Source organism: Episyrphus balteatus, chromosome 1 (assembly GCF_945859705.1).
Source record: "Episyrphus balteatus chromosome 1, idEpiBalt1.1, whole genome shotgun sequence".
In the NCBI taxonomy this organism is placed as follows: domain Eukaryota; kingdom Metazoa; phylum Arthropoda; class Insecta; order Diptera; family Syrphidae; genus Episyrphus; species Episyrphus balteatus.
Window position 1 is genome coordinate 87,925,064 of NC_079134.1, and position 21,192 is coordinate 87,946,255.

At 36.0% G+C, this 21,192-nt stretch overlaps 1 protein-coding gene across 3 annotated transcripts in view; it reads right to left on the reverse strand.

The window, feature by feature from the left end:
- The window catches only part of LOC129906928 (uncharacterized), a 69,729-nt gene that overhangs the window by 47,455 nt on the left and 1,082 nt on the right, over positions 1-21,192 (reverse strand). For 2 of the 3 annotated variants that reach the window (XM_055982919.1, XM_055982918.1), the window contains exon 3: positions 18,985-19,103. The exons of the other annotated variant lie outside the window; for it this stretch is intronic. In XM_055982919.1, the coding sequence (XP_055838894.1) occupies positions 18,985-19,072 (88 nt within the window). In that variant the 5' untranslated portion in view covers positions 19,073-19,103. The remainder of the gene's footprint in view (positions 1-18,984; positions 19,104-21,192) is intronic. 3 annotated transcript variants of the gene reach the window in all.

A 21,192-nucleotide genomic window follows, 5' to 3' on the forward strand; every position in this document is an offset into this window, starting at 1 on the left:
TTCGAACCAAAATTTTTTTATTTCGTTATCATCTCACACTAATTCGGCATGATATTTAACGTAACAAACGTTCTCGGTTACTGTGGCAAGAATCCACCCATTTCGACGAGCTAAGCCTTGGCTTCAAGCAAGCATGCCGAGCCGTAGTAACCAGGACACCCTTCACTTCAGCTGCCAGGATTGGCCTATAGGATCCTGTAGCCTATGGGTCATAATGGTGGCATAAGAAGTGAAGGTAAATAAGTACACAAAATTTTAATAGTGATAATTAATTGTACTTGGGTATTGCTATTTTAAGGGTTATAGTACCTCCCCTTTTTGGGAGATTCGAAATTTTATCCTTATTAAGATGTGTGCTTATTCGAACACCATAGGTTTCGTTACAGGTGGCGCCCAACGTGGGGCCCGAATTCGTCCTTTTTGGTATGAAAAAGGATATGCCAAAAAAAAAAATTCTTGGTTTTTTAAGTTTTAAATTTTTTTTTGATACATAGATGCTGTCAGCTGACGTCCAGTGGGTGGATGATAGAGTCTCTGCTCAGTCTGTTGCGTTCAGCTAAAGCACATGTGAATTACAAAAAATTAAACATAATTATTTCAAGGACTAAAACAAATCCGAATCTTGGATTGATTTCATTCGATTTTTGTTGTTAATTTTTAGAATTTGATTTTAAGTTAGAGGAACAATACTGTGTCTGACCCAAGTATTCGAGTCTTGTATTGTAGATATTGGTAGCAAGTACTTTAAAGTTACCTCAAATCTTTACAAATTTATAATAACCAGACCAAACTTGTTTTTATTTAAAAAGTAATTTTTTTTGTATGGCAATTGTTTGTGTTTTGTTAATTTGAGTAATGAGTGAGTTGATGAAGGATAAGGTGCGCTGGTAGAGTGGAACACTGACATGATGTAGCTGCTTTTCTTAAAGTTTTTAACATGTCACATCCACCCTTAAATTTTATGATAAATACACTTTTTTTTATACCTAATTTTTTTTTATTTCTTTTCTTTTTTTTATATACCAAATTTTTTCATTTCTTTTAATTTGTTTTTGATACAAAATTTTTTTTTTAATTTTTTTATTTCGTTTTCATACCATATATTTTTTTTGAAGTTGATTGAAAAAATTCTTTAGTTCTAATTTTTTTTGGTAATTTTATTTTTACAATTTTTTTTTTTTTTTTGATTTTTGAATTTTTTTTTATTTTTCTTCGATTATTTTAGTTAATTTTTTTTTATACTTTTTTGGGTATTATATTTCTTGCGTTTAGAATTATAAATTTTTTTATTAAATACCCTAAACTACTAAATTGAGGTTCATAAAGTTTTTCTTTGGTATTGAAATACCTACAAAAAATATAAAACATTAAATTTTCTTATAAGATCGGTGGGGAGTTTTCTTTAAGACATTTTTTTGTTGATATTTTTTATTTTTTTTTACCTTCTTTGAATTTTTTTTTGTTTTCATTTCGCCTAGATTTAGTTGATTTTTTTTATATTTTCAATTGTTTTTTTTTTTAAGTGAACTTTCTAATTTTTATTTGAAATTCCTCTCTACAAAAAAAAAAAAAAAATTTGAATTTTATTTACCTACAACTTTTTGATTTTTAGTACTAAATATAGAGACATACAAAGATTTTTTTTTATTCGGTAAATTTTGATAAAAAGGTTAAGTGATTTTGTTACCACAAAGATTTCAAAATGAGTAGTAGAAGATTATCCTTTGTTGAATTCAGAAAGCGTCGTTGTTTACGGAGTAATCCAAATGCACTAGCTGAAAGCATCGACGAATCAAACCAAACTCAAAACCAGTCCACCGACAGTAACAATCCAACTAAGGAAATTCCGGAACAATGTGTGGCGGGACAGGAAGGGGCGGCTTCGTTGTTGGCTCAAATGGCTCAAAACGGAACAAATGGAAATACAGTTCCAGATCAGGATGATCCTGCAGCTATAAACACTGGTAATCCTCCACAATACAACACCACAGAGTCCGAGGAAGATGAGCTGTTGGGTGATTACATCGAGGAAGTCGTTACTGCTGCTATTGGTTTGAATCGAGCACAGGAATTGGAGTTTTTGAGGGCGGAAGCTGAGCGCAGTAGAGTGTATCTACAGGAACAGGTGCAAAACATAGTGCGCCAAACTCTAGTGGCATTGACACCGACGCACAGTGGTGCCATTCTTCGTTTTTGGCGTCAAAATTCATTTGCACGGCCATTTCTGAACGAAGAGTCATGAAATTTGGTACACTGAATGATAATAGTATGAAGAATACAAAAAGGCTGCCAACTTTTTTTTATTCAAAATGGCGGCTCCAAAATGGCGGAAAGAATGAGCTTTAAAAGAGAATTTTCATTTTCAAAACAGTATATAAGCTAGAAATTGGGCTAAATTCATGTCAAAAAGGTGTTAGATTTGTGATTTAGGATTCATAGATTCATATTCTTTACAAAAAAAATCAAAAAATTTGTAAACAAAGTCCAAAAAATGCCAATTTAGTAAAACACACTTAAAGACCTCTAAATACGCTATTTCATGTATTTTTTTTTTAACTTATCACAATTTTGAGATCTCTTCTATTTATGTCTCATAAGAAAATTGAAAATATTGGGATTATATGGTTGCCAACTATGTTTTTAAGTAAATATAAGAAAACATGATATAACTGAGAATTTATTTTTTCCGTAAACCAAAATATACTTTCCTAATAGATTTTAACGTTCTTAATTGAAATCCGAAGTCGAAAAAAATCTATGACGTCACGTTTTTGAGATGTAAGCAGATCAAAATTAATTTTTATCTACGAAACGTGACGTCATAGATTTTTTTCGACTTCGGATTTGAATTAAGAACGTTAAAATCTATTAGGAAATTATATTTTGGTTTACGGAAAAAATAAATTCTCAGTTTTATTCAACATTGTAACTTTTCATTATATCATGTTTTCTTATATTTACTTAAAAACATAGTTGGCAACCATATAACCCCAATATTTTCGATTTTCTTATGAAACATAAATAGAAGAGATCTAAAAATTGTGATAAGTGAAAAAAAAAAATACATGAAATAGCGTATTTAGAGGTCTTAAAGTGTGTTTTACTAAATTGGCAATTTTTGGACTTTGTTTACAAATTTTTTGATTTTTTTTGTAAAGAATATGAATCTATGAATCCTAAATCACAAATCTAACACCTTTTTGACATGAATTTAGCCCAATTTCTAGCTTATATACTGTTTTGAAAATGAAAATTCTATTTTAAAGCTCATTCTTTCCGCCATTTTGGAGTCGCCATTTTGAATAAAAAAAAGTTGGCAGCCTTTTTGTATTCTCCATACTATTATCATTCAGTGTACCAAACTTCATGACTTTTCGTCCAGAAATGGCCGTGCAAATGAATTTTGACGCCAAAAACGAAGAATGGCACCACTGTGCGACGGTCACTCCACAACGCTATAATCCTCCTCCCGTGAATCCACATCCTGTAAACACTGAAAATCAAGGTTTACACCAGCAATACGAATCAACCTTGCATCCACCGAATCCTAACCGTGTGAATCCCGGTCAAACTTTTAACGCGGATAACTTTTTGCGACGAATAAACAACCTTTCGTTAAGTGACACGCTGGGAAGTACTTCTCATCCTGCTCCTACAATTGGTCCTACTACTGCTCCTATGACTTCATTTACAGCTACTCCTACAACATTCTTGCCACAGTGGTTCCATCACTACCACAAATGGGAAACAAAATTCGATGGTAAAAATATGACCGTGGATGATTTCCTGTTTAGGCTTAATAGGTCGAGGTTGGGTTATAATCTCAGTTGGGAACAAATAAATAAAAACTTTCAATATTTTATAACTGGGTCTGCCGAACGTTGGTTTTGGGTGTACATAAGGTCTAATGAACACGCTGACTGGAATACCCTTAAATCTGCTTTAATCGAACAGTTTCGAAGTTTGGAGACCGACTCTGAACTGCTGTGTAGAAAACTTTTTGACAGACGTCAACAGCCCACGGAGTCCTTTGACGACTTTTATTCAGCCATTTTGGAATTAAACAGCCGATTGCGAATTCCTAAACAAGGTCACGAGCAGTGGCGTACGTTGAGTCGCCGGGGCCCCGAGGCAAGACTAAAGTTTGGGCCCCTTTGATATTTGGGGGCCCCTTAGATACAAATAAAAAGTAAGTATACGCCATACATTTTTTTTGTATGGCTTATTTATTTTTAGGTTTATTTTAATGCTTTAATATGTTCGTTATGCACTTTGCTATACTTACTTAAAATGTGTATCATAAAAGTAGTAAATACTTGAAATAGGGGCCCCAAAAATTAAATATTTAGAGACCTCTAAAATAAAAATTTGTTTAGCTTAGAATTAATAGTTCTTGGGGCCTCTGTTCTGAAGTAATATGTACACATCTGATTTTCTATCATCAAACATAGTTTATTTCTTTTGGGGCCCCTGAAAAATTATTTTTGGGGCCTCAAAATTAAGTGCTTAGAGGCCCCTAAAATATTATTGGTATTGGGGCCTCTGTTCCGAAGTAATATTCGGAATGCAACCAATAACGTAATGTTTTTATTTTGGGCCCTGATGTATTTGTGTTGGGGCCCCTGAATTGATATTTAATTTTACATTTGATTGTTTTGAACCACTGAAGTAAAAGGTTTTGATGATCCTCAAATAATATTATTTGTCATGCCATCAAAAAATTTGATGAATATTTTTGGGCTCCTTAGTAATAGAGTTTGGGGCCCCCAATTAATATTTGATTGCCTTTCAACTAACGGGGCTCCTGAAAAATTATTTTTTGGGACCCTTCATATAATATTTTTGGAGCCCCGAAGTCATATTTTTTTGGGGCTCCTAAAGTAATATTTAGTAATCCATCAACAAATGTAATTTAATTTAAAAAACTATTTTTTTTTTTTTAATTTAATTTTTTGGGGGCCCTGAAGTAAAGGCTTTTGGGGCCCCTGACCTGAAGATGTTTGCTTTTTTGGGGCCCATAATGTATTGACTTGAGTAATATTTGGTACGCCATTAACAAAACTTTTTTTGCTTTTTTAGGGCCTCTAATGTATTATTTGTGGTTGCAAAGATTTTTCAAGTAATATTTTTTGGGGCCCTAAGATTATTATAATTTTTCTTTGAAAATAGCAGTTTATTTTGTTGGGGTAACCTTTTTTTTAAATCAATATATTATATTATCTGCATTGTCTCCAGTGGGGGCCATGGATTCGGTCGGGGGCCCCGGGGCGCCGCCCCGCTTGCCCCAAGGGAGTGTACGCCCCTGGTCACGAGCTAGTGGAGTTGTTGAAACTGAATGTGAAGAAGCGAATGGGTGAACTCTTAATTACCTTCTCTACTCATAGTTTGGCGGAGATGGTCTACGTCTGTAGAAACATTGAGAAACACCAAAATAGTAATGACGTGAATTCGCAGAGGCCAAAAATTCAGTTTCAACAACCTCTACAAACTCGGAGGAACGTGTCTGAGTTAGATGTCGAATATTCCGATAATCTTGAAACGAATGATCCAACAGTAGAAGCATTCAACAAGGATGTCCGAAAACTTGTTTGCTTCAACTGTAAAGGAATAGGACATACTCGTCTTGAGTGCCCCGTGCCTCAACAACATCTGTTTTGCTATAATTGTGGTCAAGATAATACGACAGTGTCTCACTGCCCGCGTTGTTCGGGAAACGATCCCAAGAGCAGTCCCATGTCCAGGGCAAACTGCTCTCAGAAAACAATCCAGGACAGACAATAAACAATAATTTTTCTCAAACTCAAAACTTAACAAAATTTGAAAAACCGGTTACCATCTTGAAACCGGATATAAAAACAGAACCAATTCAACCTCAAAAACCAATAGAACCTCGTAAAACTTTGCACGAACGACTGCAAAACTATTATAAAGTTAGGGAAAGAATTTTCGGAACTGAAACAAAAACACCAGTTTCAGCGAAAGTCCTTAAACTCTGACAGAAGTTCAAAGAAAAGAAACGCGAAATCAAAGCCATAGAAGCCACAACTTTTTGTAGTTCGGAAGATCCTACACTGAAAATAATAAATTTCGTAAAATTACGAAAATAATTTCATACACTACATTTTCGTTGGCCCAACGAAACTTTCGTTGGCTCAACGAAAATATGTAATTTTTCGTAATATGAAAACCTTCATCAATTAATGAAAACGTTTCATACACTTTTTCTCCCTCTTTAGAGCCAAAAAATCCAATTTAATGAAAAGATTCATCATTTAACGAAAAATTTCATACTCATTTTAAGGAATAAAAATAAGAATTTGTTCCTTACATTATAAAAATTTTAATCAAGTAACGAAAATCTTCATCAACTTATGAAAATAAATTATTGGCTTATGAAAATTCTTCATAGACTAATGAAATTTTACATTGGTTTACGTAAAAATACATCAATTAACAAAAATAAAAAGTTTCCTTACAAAACGTAGACTAACGAGAAAATGCATACAGAGTACCCTTTATTTTCGTTTGTTGTGTGCATTTGTGGTAGTCGAAGTCACAGTTCGTTACAGTAATATTCAACCCCGAAAGTGCGGAGAGTTAACACGCGTAATAACTAAAACAAATATTGTGTGCTGAAAAAGTTTTCAAATGTATGCTGAAAAAATGGAGAGAATAAATCGGAATTTATTTCGAAAAATTTAAGACTTGGACCTTGGACGAGTGGATCAACGATGAGATATTGGAAAGTAAGTACCATTCGATTATTTTTGTTTTTTGAAGTATTCTAACATTTTGTTTTGTTTTTCTATTTCTTTTTACTTGCGATATAGGTACTATATATCAAGTTATGCATTCGTACAAAAAAAAAAGTTGAGATAACATTTTTCCATGACATTACGATGGTAGACAATGCCAAAAAAGTGGGTCCCGGAAGTCCGTCTGTCTGTCTGTCAGTCTGTCAGTCTGTCAGTCTGTCAGTCTGTCAGTCTGTCAGTCTGTCAGTCTGTCAGTCTGTCAGTCTGTCAGTCTGTCAGTCTGTCAGTCTGTCAGTCTGTCAGTCTGTCAGTCTGTCAGTCTGTCAGTCTGTCAGTCTGTCAGTCTGTCAGTCTGTCAGTCTGTCAGTCTGTCAGTCTGTCAGTCTGTCAGTCTGTCAGTCTGTCAGTCTGTCAGTCTGTCAGTCTGTCAGTCTGTCAGTCTGTCAGTCTGTCAGTCTGTCAGTCTGTCAGTCTGTCAGTCTGTCAGTCTGTCAGTCTGTCAGTCTGTCAGTCTGTCGGTCTGTCAGTCTGTCAGTCTGTCAGTCTGTCAGTCTGTCAGTCTGTCAGTCTGTCAGTCTGTCAGTCTGTCAGTCTGTCAGTCTGTCAGTCTGTCAGTCTGTCAGTCTGTCAGTCTGTCAGTCTGTCAGTCTGTCAGTCTGTCAGTCTGTCAGTCTGTCAGTCTGTCAGTCTGTCAGTCTGTCAGTCTGTCAGTCTGTCAGTCTGTCAGTCTGTCAGTCTGTCAGTCTGTCAGTCTGTCAGTCTGTCAGTCTGTCAGTCTGTCAGTCTGTCAGTCTGTCAGTCTGTCAGTCTGTCTGTCTGTAAACGAAGCTACAGCCTAAACGGATGGGCCGATTGATGCCAAACTTGGTATGTAGCGTTATTTGGCGACTCTCCAGAGGGTTTTTTGGAATTAATTTTTTTGGACCAAAAATAACGGTACTTGTCATATACCGATTTTAGTAAAATTGAAATATCTTGAAAACGGCTCCAACGATTTTGTTTAAAAAAATCAAATGTTACTTTTAAGGTAAGGTCTATCGTTTCATGGAAATTTTTTTTTTTGAAAATCATTATTAACGGTACCTGCCATAGAACCGTTTTTTTCAAATCCGATTATCTCCGAAACTGCATATTCGATTTCAACAAAACTTTTTGTGAAGAAGCATTTATACAATTAAAATATACAATATAAATATAAACCAAAAATAAAATTTTCAAAAAAATAATTTTTGGATTTTTAAAAAAATTTTGAAAATTTTTTTTTTAAAAATCAAATTTTCGAAAACGGGACATTGAATTTTCTTGAAATTTTGTTTTTAGATGTTGATTAGTGCTTTCTACAAAATGGCATACCAATTTTATTTTAAAACTTTTTTTCCAAAAAAATATTTATAAAAAATTAGTTTTTTAAAAAACGGCTCTAACGATTTTGAAAATTTTTTTTCTAAAAATGCATGTTGACATATCAATCAAAACTGCATACTTGTTTTGGCAGGCAATTCAATTTCAGATTTTATTTTGTTTTTTTTTTAAACGAATTTTATTTTTTTTCCAAATTTCTATATAAAAAGTCTTAAAAATTTAAGCAACTTTAACTCTAAGAGCAAGTTCGTGCGACCCAGTCGTGCATTTTATTTCTTTCAGATTCCAAAGATGTCATTCTTATCTACCTTATGGATAAGAACTTATTTAAAATTAAAGGACAAATACTGAAAAAAGTCTAAGACAAAGTATACACTCGAAGAATCCTAAGTGTGATACTTTTCAGCTGGAACACCTTAAAAGCATCCAAAAATAGTTGATTGGCATAGGAGATACAACAAATCCCTGAAGGAATATGTTTAATTTATTTTTTATTTGTTTTTGTGTATTAAATTTAATTTGTTTATTATGTTTATTATGTATTTAATAACCCCTCTCATTTTTTAAAATTAAAAGTTCAAGTTCAAAATAATTTTTTTTTTGTTTTTAATGGTACCCAATTTTGGATCCGCTCCACTTTTTTGAGTTTCAGGTTTTTATTCCAAATTTTAGGGAAAAAAATGAACGAAAAATTTCGTAGGCTTACGAAAAAATTCGTAGGATTACGAAAATAAAGTAAGCATAATCTACTAAAAAAATACTTAATGCAACAAAAAGTTTCGTTAGCTAACGAATATTTTTTCGTAATTCAATTAAAATATTCATCAAATTTACGAAAAAATTCGTTAGCTTACGAAAGTTTACGTTAATTGATGAAAAAAATTCGTAAAGTGATGTAAAAATTCATTAATTCTCGTTCAAAAATTTTTATGAAAAATTTCATTAAAATACGACAGTTTTCGTTAATTGATGAAGTTCTTCGTTAACGTATGAAAGCCATTTCGTTGAGCCAATTAAATTTTTCATCGGCTGAAAATTAATTAAATTTTCGTTGGCTCAACAAATTTTTTCGTTGTATTTACGTAAGGATTTGGTTCAGTGTAGACCCTACGCCAACGTAAAAATCTTCGGTAAGTCCATGTTAGGTTTACTCGATAGCGGGGCTAGCATTAGTTGCTTAGGAGAGGGAGGAGAGGAGTTTCTTCCCAAAAACAATCTTCAATATGTCAAATTGAACCAAGAGATCAAAACCGCAGACGGAATGAAACAAGCTATTGTAGGCAAAATCTTGGCTAAGGTTTCATACAAGGGAGCAACTAAAGAGATACATTTGTATATAGTACCTTCGCTGCAGCAACAGCTTTACTTAGGTATAAATTTTTGGCGTGAATTTAATATAGCTCCAAACCTTCTCTCTGAAATTTCGCTTGATATGCCATCTCGAGAACTAGATGCAAACGCACATATTTTGATGGATGATCAATCGGAGGTATTAAGGAAAAGTATCGGCAGGTTTCCTTCCTCGGCTGTATTAGACCTTGGAAAAACTTCGCTTTTAGAACACGGGAGATGCCGAACCCATCAAACAACGTCACTATCCGATTTCTCCGGCAGTGCAAAAGCTGATGTATGAGGAATTGGATCGGATGCTGGAGCTAGGATTGATAGAAAAAAGCTCTAGCGCATGGAGCTCTCCAGTAGTCCTAGTTCAGAAGCCAGGAAAGAATAGACTATGCCTTGATTATAGGAAAGTGAACGCAAAGACAAAAGGTAATGCGTATCCAATGACTCATATAGAGGGTTTGCTCGCGCGTCTTCCAAATACTCGCTATATCTCAAGTATAGATTTGAAGGACGCGTTTTGGCAAATCCCTCTCGAGAAATCGTCTAGACAAAAGACAGCGTTTACGGTGCCAGGCAGACCCTTGATGCAGTTTACAGTCATGCCATTTGGTCTCAAAAACGCTTGTCAAACAATGTGTGAAGTCATAGACAAAGTGGTACCGTATGAACTGCGAGATCAAATTTTTCCTTATGTTGATGATTTGCTAGTAGTTTCTAGTGATTTTGATGAGCATATCAAGCTTTTAGGCATCCTTGCGGATAGGCTTAGACAGGCGGGGGTTTGCCTCTTTTGGACTACAACAACAAAGTCCTTTCCACTCACCAGGGTTGCCAAGTCATCATTTTTCTCTCTCATTTCACATTTTATTAAAACACAAATAGTAATCTATTTTTGATTCAAAATTGGATGAATTATGGGCCTCGTTTTTTTTTTATTAATTCGAACCAAAATTTTTTATTTCGTTTATTACATCTGGCTCCACCATAATCCACCACGCCAAAGTCAGCTCCAACTCGACCTCGCTACGACAAACCAAATAGCAACAAAACCCAACGACCCAAACGACAAGCAGCAGCCTAAAGCACCCAGCATTGCATTACAGCAAAAGTGCACAATAGCAACCACCTAAAGCAACACCCTAAAACGTGCAAAAGCAACAGTACACGACAACATTAGCCTTATGCAGCGAAGCCCAACAACAGCAACAAATCCATACAACAACGTATAAAGCAGCCTTAAATTCAACCCCCAATTCACCAAACATCTACAACAAAGTCATACAACAAGTTTACATCTCTTAAACAACACAACAATATGTAAATTACAAGCTACAAAATACCACAGAAAAATCTAAAAAAGCTAAGTACACTTATCTGAAAACAATTTTTTTTATCAAAAAAAAGTACATGTTCTAGTATTATTTAAAATGAAAATTAGAATTTCGATAAAAACAATCAATTAAACCAATTTAAAACTTATAAACTAGCTTGAAAATTAAATTATCTAAATTAAAAATTGAACTAAATATCATAAACTACAATTTAAGAAACGAAAACTTACATACCAGCTTTAAAACTTAAATATCTAAATCTACAAACTAGAATAAAAGATAAATAACTAAATTAAAACTTACAAACTAGTATAAAACTTAAATAACTAAATCAATATTTGATCTAGAATATCGTAAATTATAAAATTACAAACTAGTAATATAAAGCTTACAAACTAGCATAAAAAAAAATTAAATAAAATAAAATTTAGCTAGAATTAATTCGATCAATATAAATAAAAACTTACAACAAGCATACCAAAATAAGAAAGCTTATCAAAATTGAACAAAAACAAAATTACATGCAAAAACACTAATCTGAACCAATAAAAAAATATATATACAGAAAATAGTAGAAAGATTTTATTAATATTTTCTTTGAAGCAATAATATTTCGATATCGAATTTTATTTCAAATCTAATTCTATTTTAATAGGTAAATTTTATTAAATTATGACAAACCAACAAACGACAAAAGATACGAGCAAAACATACAAAAAAAAACATAAAATCATCAATCCCATTGAAGCGGTGCACCTCCTCGACGGCGAACTCCATCTACATTAATAATAAATAAGTAAGCAGTAAAGCTCGGTAAGTCAATTCTTATTAGAGAACAGATTCTCTATTGAAATTGAAGAAATCATATGTGTGATTTGCCTGAAATCAGGCTAAAAATTGGTAAAGATAACAAATCGACGTTAATTTGAATATAATTTAAAAATCATAGATACACATTCACTACATACGACGTTGGTTCGATTAGTTTTTTTTTGTGATTTTACTGAGATACATCTTATGAAACGAATTTCAGTATATATAAGCAGTATAAAATAATACACTGCAAAATTATTTACACTGCTTATTATTTATATTTATCTTTTTTTTAATAAAATGATTTATAACGTTTTACGAAATTTAATGTATCCTTATTTTCGAAATTGAATACCAATGGGAAGTTATTTGAGAAATTTTAAATGAATTTTTTTAAGAAAACTTAAAATGGAATTTTAAGAACATTTATTAGGGTGGATGTGGCGGACTTAAAGGACCTCTTAGGAAAAAGGCAATACATCATGGTGTCCTAAGTATATTTTTTTAGGACACAACGGAATTCGTTTAGGGGGCCTTTGCAAATAAATAATGAGGTCGCAATGGCCATGGACGCTTTATTAAATATTGCGTGGGGGAGTTTTCCTCTTTTAGACTACAACACCAAAGTCCTTTCCACTCACCAGGTTTGCCAAGTCATCATTTTTCTCTCTCATTTCACATTTTATTAAAACACGAATAGTAATCTATTTTTGTTTCAAAATTGGATGAATTTTGGGTCTCGTTTTTTTTATTAATTCGAACCAAAATATTTTTATTTCGTTATCATCTCACACTAATTCGGCATGATATTAAACGTAACAAACGTTCTCGGTTACTGTGGCAAGAATCCACCCATTTCGACGAGCTAAGCCTTGTCTTCAAGCAAGTATGCCGAGCCGTAGTAACCAGGACATCCTTCACTTCAGCTGCCAGGATTGGCCTATAGGATCCTGTAGCCTATGGGTCATAATGGTGGCATAAGAAGTGAAGGTAAATAAGTATATAATAGTGATAATTAATTGTACTTGGGTATTGCTATGAGTTGACCTTGTCGTGGTGGGGAGTTGACCTTGTCGTGGTGGGGGTGCTTATCGTGGGATCCTCCAGCAATCCAGTTGCAGGATCTCACCACAAACATAACTCAAAAATAACCTCAATGTTAGAAAACTTGAAAATGAAAACAATGGAAAAAGCTAACCAAAATATTGAAAATCGAACGGGGATATACGTTCAATTGTCGGCAGGTGTCGCGACTGCCGGCGAGGGCTTGGCCTCGAAAGAGGCTAAGTCGCCAGTGACAAAAGTTAGCTCGGCGGAAATAAAGAAAAACGCTGACAAAAAGAAAGGTAAAGGTGAGTCGACCTCAGCCTCCAGAAAGACTGCAAAGTGCAAAACTGGAAGCCGGCGAACAACCACCAATACAAACCCTGCTACCTTGGTAGCTCCCACTAGTGGAAGTACGGCTGTCTCTTACAGTACTACTGACACCCCAAGCACTAATGTAGATAATTCTACGGGCCCTGAAGGGGATGCTATGACTGAAAAACGGACCGTCTCTTACGAATCCACCCTCAGTCAAAGCAAACCCCTTCAGAACACGTTGGTTACTCCACTCCCTGACGGAAGTAAGGCTGTCTCTTACAGTCATGCTTCCGCCGAGGAACACAGTAACAGAATTGCTACTCCAAACTCAGGAATAGTTAACTCTGTGGGTCCGGAAGGGGATGTCTTGACCAGTAAAACGTCTGTCTCTTACAGTCTCACCTCTAGTCAAGGCAGACCTCTTCCTGACCCTAAAAGTGCTCAAATCCCCAGCGGCAGTGTAGCTGTCTCTCATAGTTCCACCTCCGCTGGAGAGGAAAGCAAAAGAGCGTCCCGTAATGACATAAGGAACGCAAAGGGGATCTATAGAGCACTAAGGTTGATACCTATAGCCGAACGGTCCCCAGAGCAATCCAGCAAGTTAGAATGGGCAAAAGCTATTCTCAGCAAAAGATTGACCAGCAGCGACTTAACGTCAAAGCGACAAAGGTCTGTTGAGGATTCCGTCTCGGAATCTAAAAGACAAAAAGTGCATAATTCCAGCACTCACACTAGGAAAGACCTGTCCTTTAGTGACGTTCTTAAGGACAAGTCTATCCTTGCAGTTATCGATAGAAGTAATGTCGATGGCATGATCTCTTTTGACCGTTGGACGATGGTCTCAAACAAACTGCAGATCTCCTACTGGACTCTCATGATGGAGAACCCGGGTGAGCCTGCAGTTGTTGAGGACGCGGGATGGCACCAAGGCCGCGTCAAGCTCGTCGCATTCGGTGACAAGAGATCATGCGATCTATATAAGCTTGCTATCAGCAGACTAGAGGGGCTATGGCCTGATGCCAAGCTAGAGGTTGTGGCAAAGGAAGACATTCCTTGCAGACCTAGAGCTCGCATCAGTATCCCAGCTGAGCTAGCCTGCAAAGATACTGTGCTCAAAATGATCCAGTTTGGAAATCCATCCCTACCCACTCACGACTGGAAAGTCGCAAAGCTGGAGGAGCCAACGGGCCCTTATAGATCGGCAATAATTGTCATCAATAAGGAGTCGTTGACTCCCCTAGCCGCGAACCAAAGTCAGATAAGGTTTGGATGGACTTCTACAACCTTAAAGATCTATAAAAAAGATGAGGAGAGTGCAAAAGCTGCACCTCCATCACTTCCGGCACCTGAGGTTCCCTCCTTAGAAGAAGATATTGCCTTAAATATCAATCCTCCATCTCCATCAATGGAGGTTGATACGCCGGTAATCTCCCCAACTGAGGAGGTCCCCTCGGGCTCTAAAACGCCAGCCATAATGGCTCCAATACCAGATAACTCCGATGTTGAGATGGAAACAGAGGAATATCTCAACAAGATTCTACTCAGTGAAGATGAACTCCTACGTTCATCTTCTGAGTCAGAATCCGAAGACCTGGACCTTACGGTGGTGGGGGCTGATCTGACTAACAGTAGCATTCATGCTCCAGTTAGTTCAGATTAACCTTCACCACTCCAAGCAGGCTTCGGCCTCCCTTCTTCTCCGAATCCACAAGAATGGGGAAGACGTGGTGCTGGTCCAGGAACCATGGATCTGCAAGTCCATGGTTCAGGGACTCAGGACTCCTGGGTACAACTTGCTATATACATCGGACAAAGGTGACCCCAGATCATGCATATTAGCAAGAAGTAATGCTAATGTATATTTACTCCCTAATTACAGCGATCGAGATGTAACCGCGGTCAGACTGCAAACTGACCAAGGAACACTCTGGATTGCGTCGGCATATCTCGGCCATGACCAACTCGGCCCTCTCCCTGGCGAAAAACTACGGAGACTTGTAGCCGATGCTGAAAGGCAAAAGATCTGCCTCATAATTGGTAGCGATGCAAACGCCCATCACACGGTCTGGGGAAGTACCGACATAAATGATAGAGGTGAGTCACTTTTTGATTTTATTTTGAGTACTAACCTGATAGTAAGTAATACTGGCAATGAACCAACATTCGTTACCAGAAACCGACAAGAAGTACTAGACATTACTCTTGTCTCCGATTCGATTCATCAAAGGATCTTAAATTGGAAAGTATCTGAAGAACACTCGTTCTCTGATCATAGATACATCCAATTTAGTCTTAACGATGTGACTACTAAACAGTTAGCATTCCGAAACTATCGCAAAACTAACTGGCAAAAATACAGGGAAACTCTGACAAGCTTACTTAAACCTGAACTTCTAAGTTATCCCTCAAATACAATCGATCTCGACAACAAAGTCAATGATCTCACTTCTGCCCTTAACCTATCAATGAATAACTCCTGCCCACTCATACAAGTAAGAGGAAAGCAGAAGCCACACTGGTGGAACTCAGGGCTAGAACCGCACAGAAAAGCTTGTAGAAAACTCTTCAATCTCGCCAAATCCACTAGAGATGTTTCAGACTGGGACCTATACAAAGAATTCCTGAAAGTCTACAAAAAACAGCTAAGAAAATGTAAAACATCTTCTTGGAGAAATTTCTGTGAAAAAATAGAAGACTCTTCAGAAGCCTCTAGATTAAGAAAAATTCTCTCAACAAACCCTTTAATGCCCAGTGCCTTGAAAACAAATAACGGGGCCTGGACCAACTCCTGTGAAGAATCACTCAATTTGCTACTAGATACTCATTTTCCAAGTAGCTCAAACATTATAAACAGAGTCGACCCATCAGGGCCAGACACAAATTCAAAAAACAATCTTGGTCTGATTACAAGAGAGAAGCTAAAGTGGGCCATCAACGCCTTCAAACCATACAAATCCGCTGGACCGGATGGTATAATACCAGCCGAACTTCAAATGGCATCAGATATTCTAATTCCCATCTTAGAGATAATTCTGAATGGATGTGTAAAATTGAAACACATCCCTGCCCTATGAAGAGAAGTTAAAGTTGTATTCATACCCAAAGCAGGCAAATTCTCTCATGTCAATCCGAAAGACCTCCGACCTATCAGCCTATCATCATTCCTTCTTAAAACCTTAGAACGAATGATTGATATCCACTTGCGTAATGTCATAGATCCCAATCTTATATCTACAGCACAACACGCTTATTGTAAAGGGAAATCGGTTGAAACAGCACTACATACTGTAGTGCGCACTATTGAATATTCCCTCCATCATAAAGAGTTCACCTTAGTTGCATTTCTTGATATTGAAGGCGCGTTCAACAACGTCAGCAACATAGCAATCACAAATGCACTGAAGAACCTTAAAGTAGATAGCTCACTGAGCGAGCTAATAGACCTTATGCTGAAAAGCAGAATTATTAACTCAACTCTAGGAGATTTCTCAGCAAGAAGATCTGTTAGTAGAGGTACACCACAAGGAGGGGTACTCTCCCCACTCCTGTGGAACTTAGTGGTTAATGAACTACTAGTCGGTCTAGAAGTAGATGGATTCAAAGTGATTGCATACGCTGACGACGTCGCCATTGCCATATCAGGAAAACATCTCCATACTATAATAGAACTAATGCAAACTGCTCTAAATAAGCTACTAAAATGGGCAACAAACTGTGGATTGGGGGTAAATCCTCAAAAAACAGAACTTGTCCTCTTTACAAAGAAATATAAAATTCCACAACTAGACCCCCCCTCTATTAATGGTGTTCCACTTAATTTTGCCAGCGAAGCCAAATACCTGGGTCTTATTTTGGATAGCAAATTAAACTGGAAAACCAACATACAAGAAAGAATAAGAAAAGCCACAGTGGCACTCTTTTCTTGCAAAAAAGCTATAGGGAATAAATGGGGACTATCTCCTAAAATAACTCATTGGCTATACACTGCAGTCATCAGACCTATTCTCACTTACGGGGTAGCAGTTTGGTGGACTGCTCTGGAAAAAGTAACATATCGAGACAAGTTAAGCAAAGTCCAACGTTCGGCCTGCATGTGCATCAGCGGAGCTCTCCGTTCGACACCTTCAGCCGCTCTTGATTTATTACTCAATCTTCCACCCATAGATATATTCAGCAAGCAGGTGGCCGCGAGCACTGCTATTCGACTCCAAGCCATCTCTCAATGGACCAATAACTCTATTGGCCACACAAATATTCTGAATTCATTCGGATCAATCCACAGTCACTCCGACTACACCACCCCACAATTGGTTTTCGGCAATAATTATGAAGTCACCATCCCAAATAGATCAGAATGGGACAATGCCGAGTTTCTAAGAGATGATTCAATTCATTTCTACACAGATGGTTCTAAAACCAATGACGGAGTGGGTGGCGGGGTTTACTCCGATAGACTTAATGTTAGTCTCTCCTTCCGTCTCCCTAATCACTGCAGCGTGTTCCAAGCGGATATAATGGCGATTAAAGAAGTACTGACTTGGCTCAAAGAAAACGTGATATCTACATCGGATATCCGCATCTTCTCTGATAGCCAGGCCGCCCTTAAATCGTTAGCTTCGGCTTCCACAAACTCCGTTACTGCCCGCGACTGTCGATCATCTCTCATGGAGATGTCAGAACAGTTTAACATTCACCTTTTCTGGGTGCCGGGTCACAGAGATATTCTGGGAAACTGTGAAGCAGACGAACTCACCAGAAATGGAACTCTAATACCAATTTTACCCAATAAGGCAAATATTGGTATACCAATCGCAACGTGCAAACTCATGCTGAAGCAAGAAGCTATAGAGGCAACAAACATACGATGGTCAAACATTATAACTTGCCAAACGACCAAGCAGATCTGGCCTAGGCTAGATCCAAAACGTTCAAAAAATTTGTTGTCTCTAAGCAGATTGCATATCAGCTCTGTAATAGGTGTCTTAACAGGACACTGTCTCATAGGTAGACACGCCATAAGACTTGGCGTAATCTCTAACGACTTCTGTAGAAGTTGCCTTGATGAGGAAGAAGAAGAAACAATCCAACATCTTCTCTGCTCATGTCCTGCCCTTTCCAGTAGACGTAAAAAATACCTGGAAAAATATTTCTTAGAAGATACCAGTGAACTAATCAATACTGACATCTTCAACCTTCACCGCTTTATTAAAAGCTCCAACTGGTTTAATTAGTGAGGAATTTCCTCACAAAATCATGGTATCACAACGGACCAATAAATGGTCTAAGTGTGTCAGTTGTTTTCCTGACAGCCATTTCTACCTAACCTAACCTATTGCTATTTTAAGGGTTAAAGTACCTCCCCTTTTTGGGAGATTCGAAATTTTATCCTTATTAAGATGTGTGCTTATTCGAACACCATAGGTTTCGTTACATCACTCAAATATTCAGTCGAAACAATCGAACTCACTCAAAATACAAATATTTAAATCAATTGCTCGACCAAACACTCAAATACTCACTATGGTGGCCAATATCAACACACTCAACACATACTCCAATACATTTCGCACATACTCAACACATATTCAACAGTTCAAACCCACTCAAAACTTCTCACTATACATTCACTCAAAATATTCTTACTCACAACTCATAAAAAAAAAAAAAACATTCCAAACTAACATCACTCATTCATAACCCATTTCAAAAATTAAAATATACAGTCCACTAAAATAAAACGATTATAAAATAAAATATTGAACGGCTAAAATTCCATTCAAATTCTTATAATTTAAGATTTTAGATCAAAATTATAAAACAAGCCAACATACGGAAATGAAAGAACACAATAAGAGCCATATTTCACACATCGCCGAAAACCGGCTCGGTTTCGGGTACACCACCTTTTGGCAGGTTGCAACCATCTAAAACGGGCGTTTACCTGAAACCTAGCCGGTTTTCAGCTACGTGTGAAATGGCTCTAAGAACATAAATCATCTAAACGAATATCATCATACTTCTTGATATGTATATTTGTAGGTATTGAAAACCTGCATATGAATAACGCCCGATAATGAAATCAGAATTTCGCTTTAAAAGAAACATCGTTTCATGATCGTCATCTTTAAATCTAAAGCTGAAATAAAATAATAAAGAAGAAGAAGATTGGTTTTATAATACAAATTCTATAAACTACTGAAATCAGTAAAGTAGAAGAATAAGCACTATATTTAATTGGACTTGTTAAATTATTGATTTAATATAGCTTTTTATGGCCTTTAGTATAAACAAAAAATTCGCGTTTCGTCGCGGTGGAGCTCACTTGGACTCATCAGTTGACTTATCGTGAGACACCTTGTCAATACGCAATTATTGTTTATATTCAGCTCAACTTACATAGATTTTTAAACAAAAACCTAATGTGAACTATATCCAGCAAGGTTAATGCCCGCCGTACACCTAGCGCTCAACGCATTCAATGCAAATTTAAAACCTTAAATTCTAATTGATGGTGCTTAAAATTATATTCAAACAACGAGTTTTAGACAGTTGGAGATCGCTGCTAAACGAATTAATTAACAAGTATACGTCGTTTTTTTTATAATTATTTTGTTAAATTCGCGTTCAATGCGTTGAACGCTAGGTGTATGACGGGCATAAGTTTTTAATCATTAAAACTGGAAAAAGGTTTAAGCCCGTGGCCTGGCTAGTGAATAAAGAAGAAGAAGACTGGTTTTATAATACAAATTCTATATACTATTGAAATCAGTAAAGTAGAAGAATAAGCACTATATTTTATTGAAATTGTTAAATTTTTGATTTAATATAGCTTTTTATGGCCTTTAGTCCAAACAAAAATTCAATAATTTAACAAGTCCAGTTAAATGTAGTGCTTATTCTTCTACTTTACTGATTTCAGTAGTATATAGAATTTTTATTATAAAACCAATTTTCTTCTTCTTTATTGACTAGCCAGGGCACAGTCTTAAACCTTTTTCCAGTTTTAATGATTAAAACATAATCTTGCTGGATATAGTTCACGTTAGGTTTTTGTTGAAAAATCTATGTAAGTTGAGCTGAATATAAACAATAATTGCGTATTGACAAGGTGTCTCACTATAAGTCAACTGATGAGTCCAAGTGAGCGGGCTTAAACCTTTTTCCAGTTTTAATGATTAAAATCTTAATCTTGCTGGATATAGTTCACATTAGGTTTTTGTTTAAAAATCTATGTAAGTTGAGCTGAATATAAACAATAATTGCGAATTGACAAGGTGTCTCACGATAAGTCAACTGATGAGTCCAAGTGAGCTCCACCGGGACGAAACGCCAATTTTTTGCCCCTGGACCGGGGCACATTTGACTATTAAAGGGCTACATTTGACAATGGTGGATTAAACCCCACATCGTGTGCATTATATTTTTAAAACTATCTTGCGGATCTCTCTCGTCTACTGTTTAGTTAGAAAAAAAAATGTTGGTTTTAAACAATCTACTTAAGGGGTAATATCACCTTGTAAACCACGAAATCGAGCGTCATTTTCATTAGCGTATAAAACAAAGAAGAAATATTATTTTCTGTTGGTGTTTGTTTAGTTTAATTAAGTATATTAATAGGTAACAGAATAGGCTAATGTAAAATTTTTTAATGATGTGAAATTTTTTAAATGGCGGTGTAGTCCAGGATGATAGTATATCCTGTGCTCCCATCGGACGACCAACTAACTCCTACAGTTTTTAACCGATTGGGCTGAAATTTTGTGTGGAGCTTAAAAATACTATTCTCTAGTGAAGTACGTAGGATTTTTTTGAAATATTGAAATTTAACGATTTTATGGTCTTTTTTCAACGAATTTTGTTTTTTGGAATGAAATAATTTTTTTCAAACTAATGCCATTTCTTTAAAAATTAATACGTACTTCACTAGAGAATAGTATTTTTAAGCTCCACACAAAATTTCAGCCCAATCGGTTAAAAACTGTAGGAGTGAGTTGGTCGCCCGATGGGAGCACAGGATTTTACTATCATCCTGTACTACACCGCCATTTAAAAAATTTCACATCATTAAAAAATTTTACATTAGCCTATTCTGTTACCTATTAATATACTTAATTAAACTAAACAAACACCAACAGAAAATAATATTTCTTCTTTGTTTTATACGCTAATGAAAATGACGCTCGATTTCGTGGTTTACAAGGTGATATTACCCCTTAACAATATAA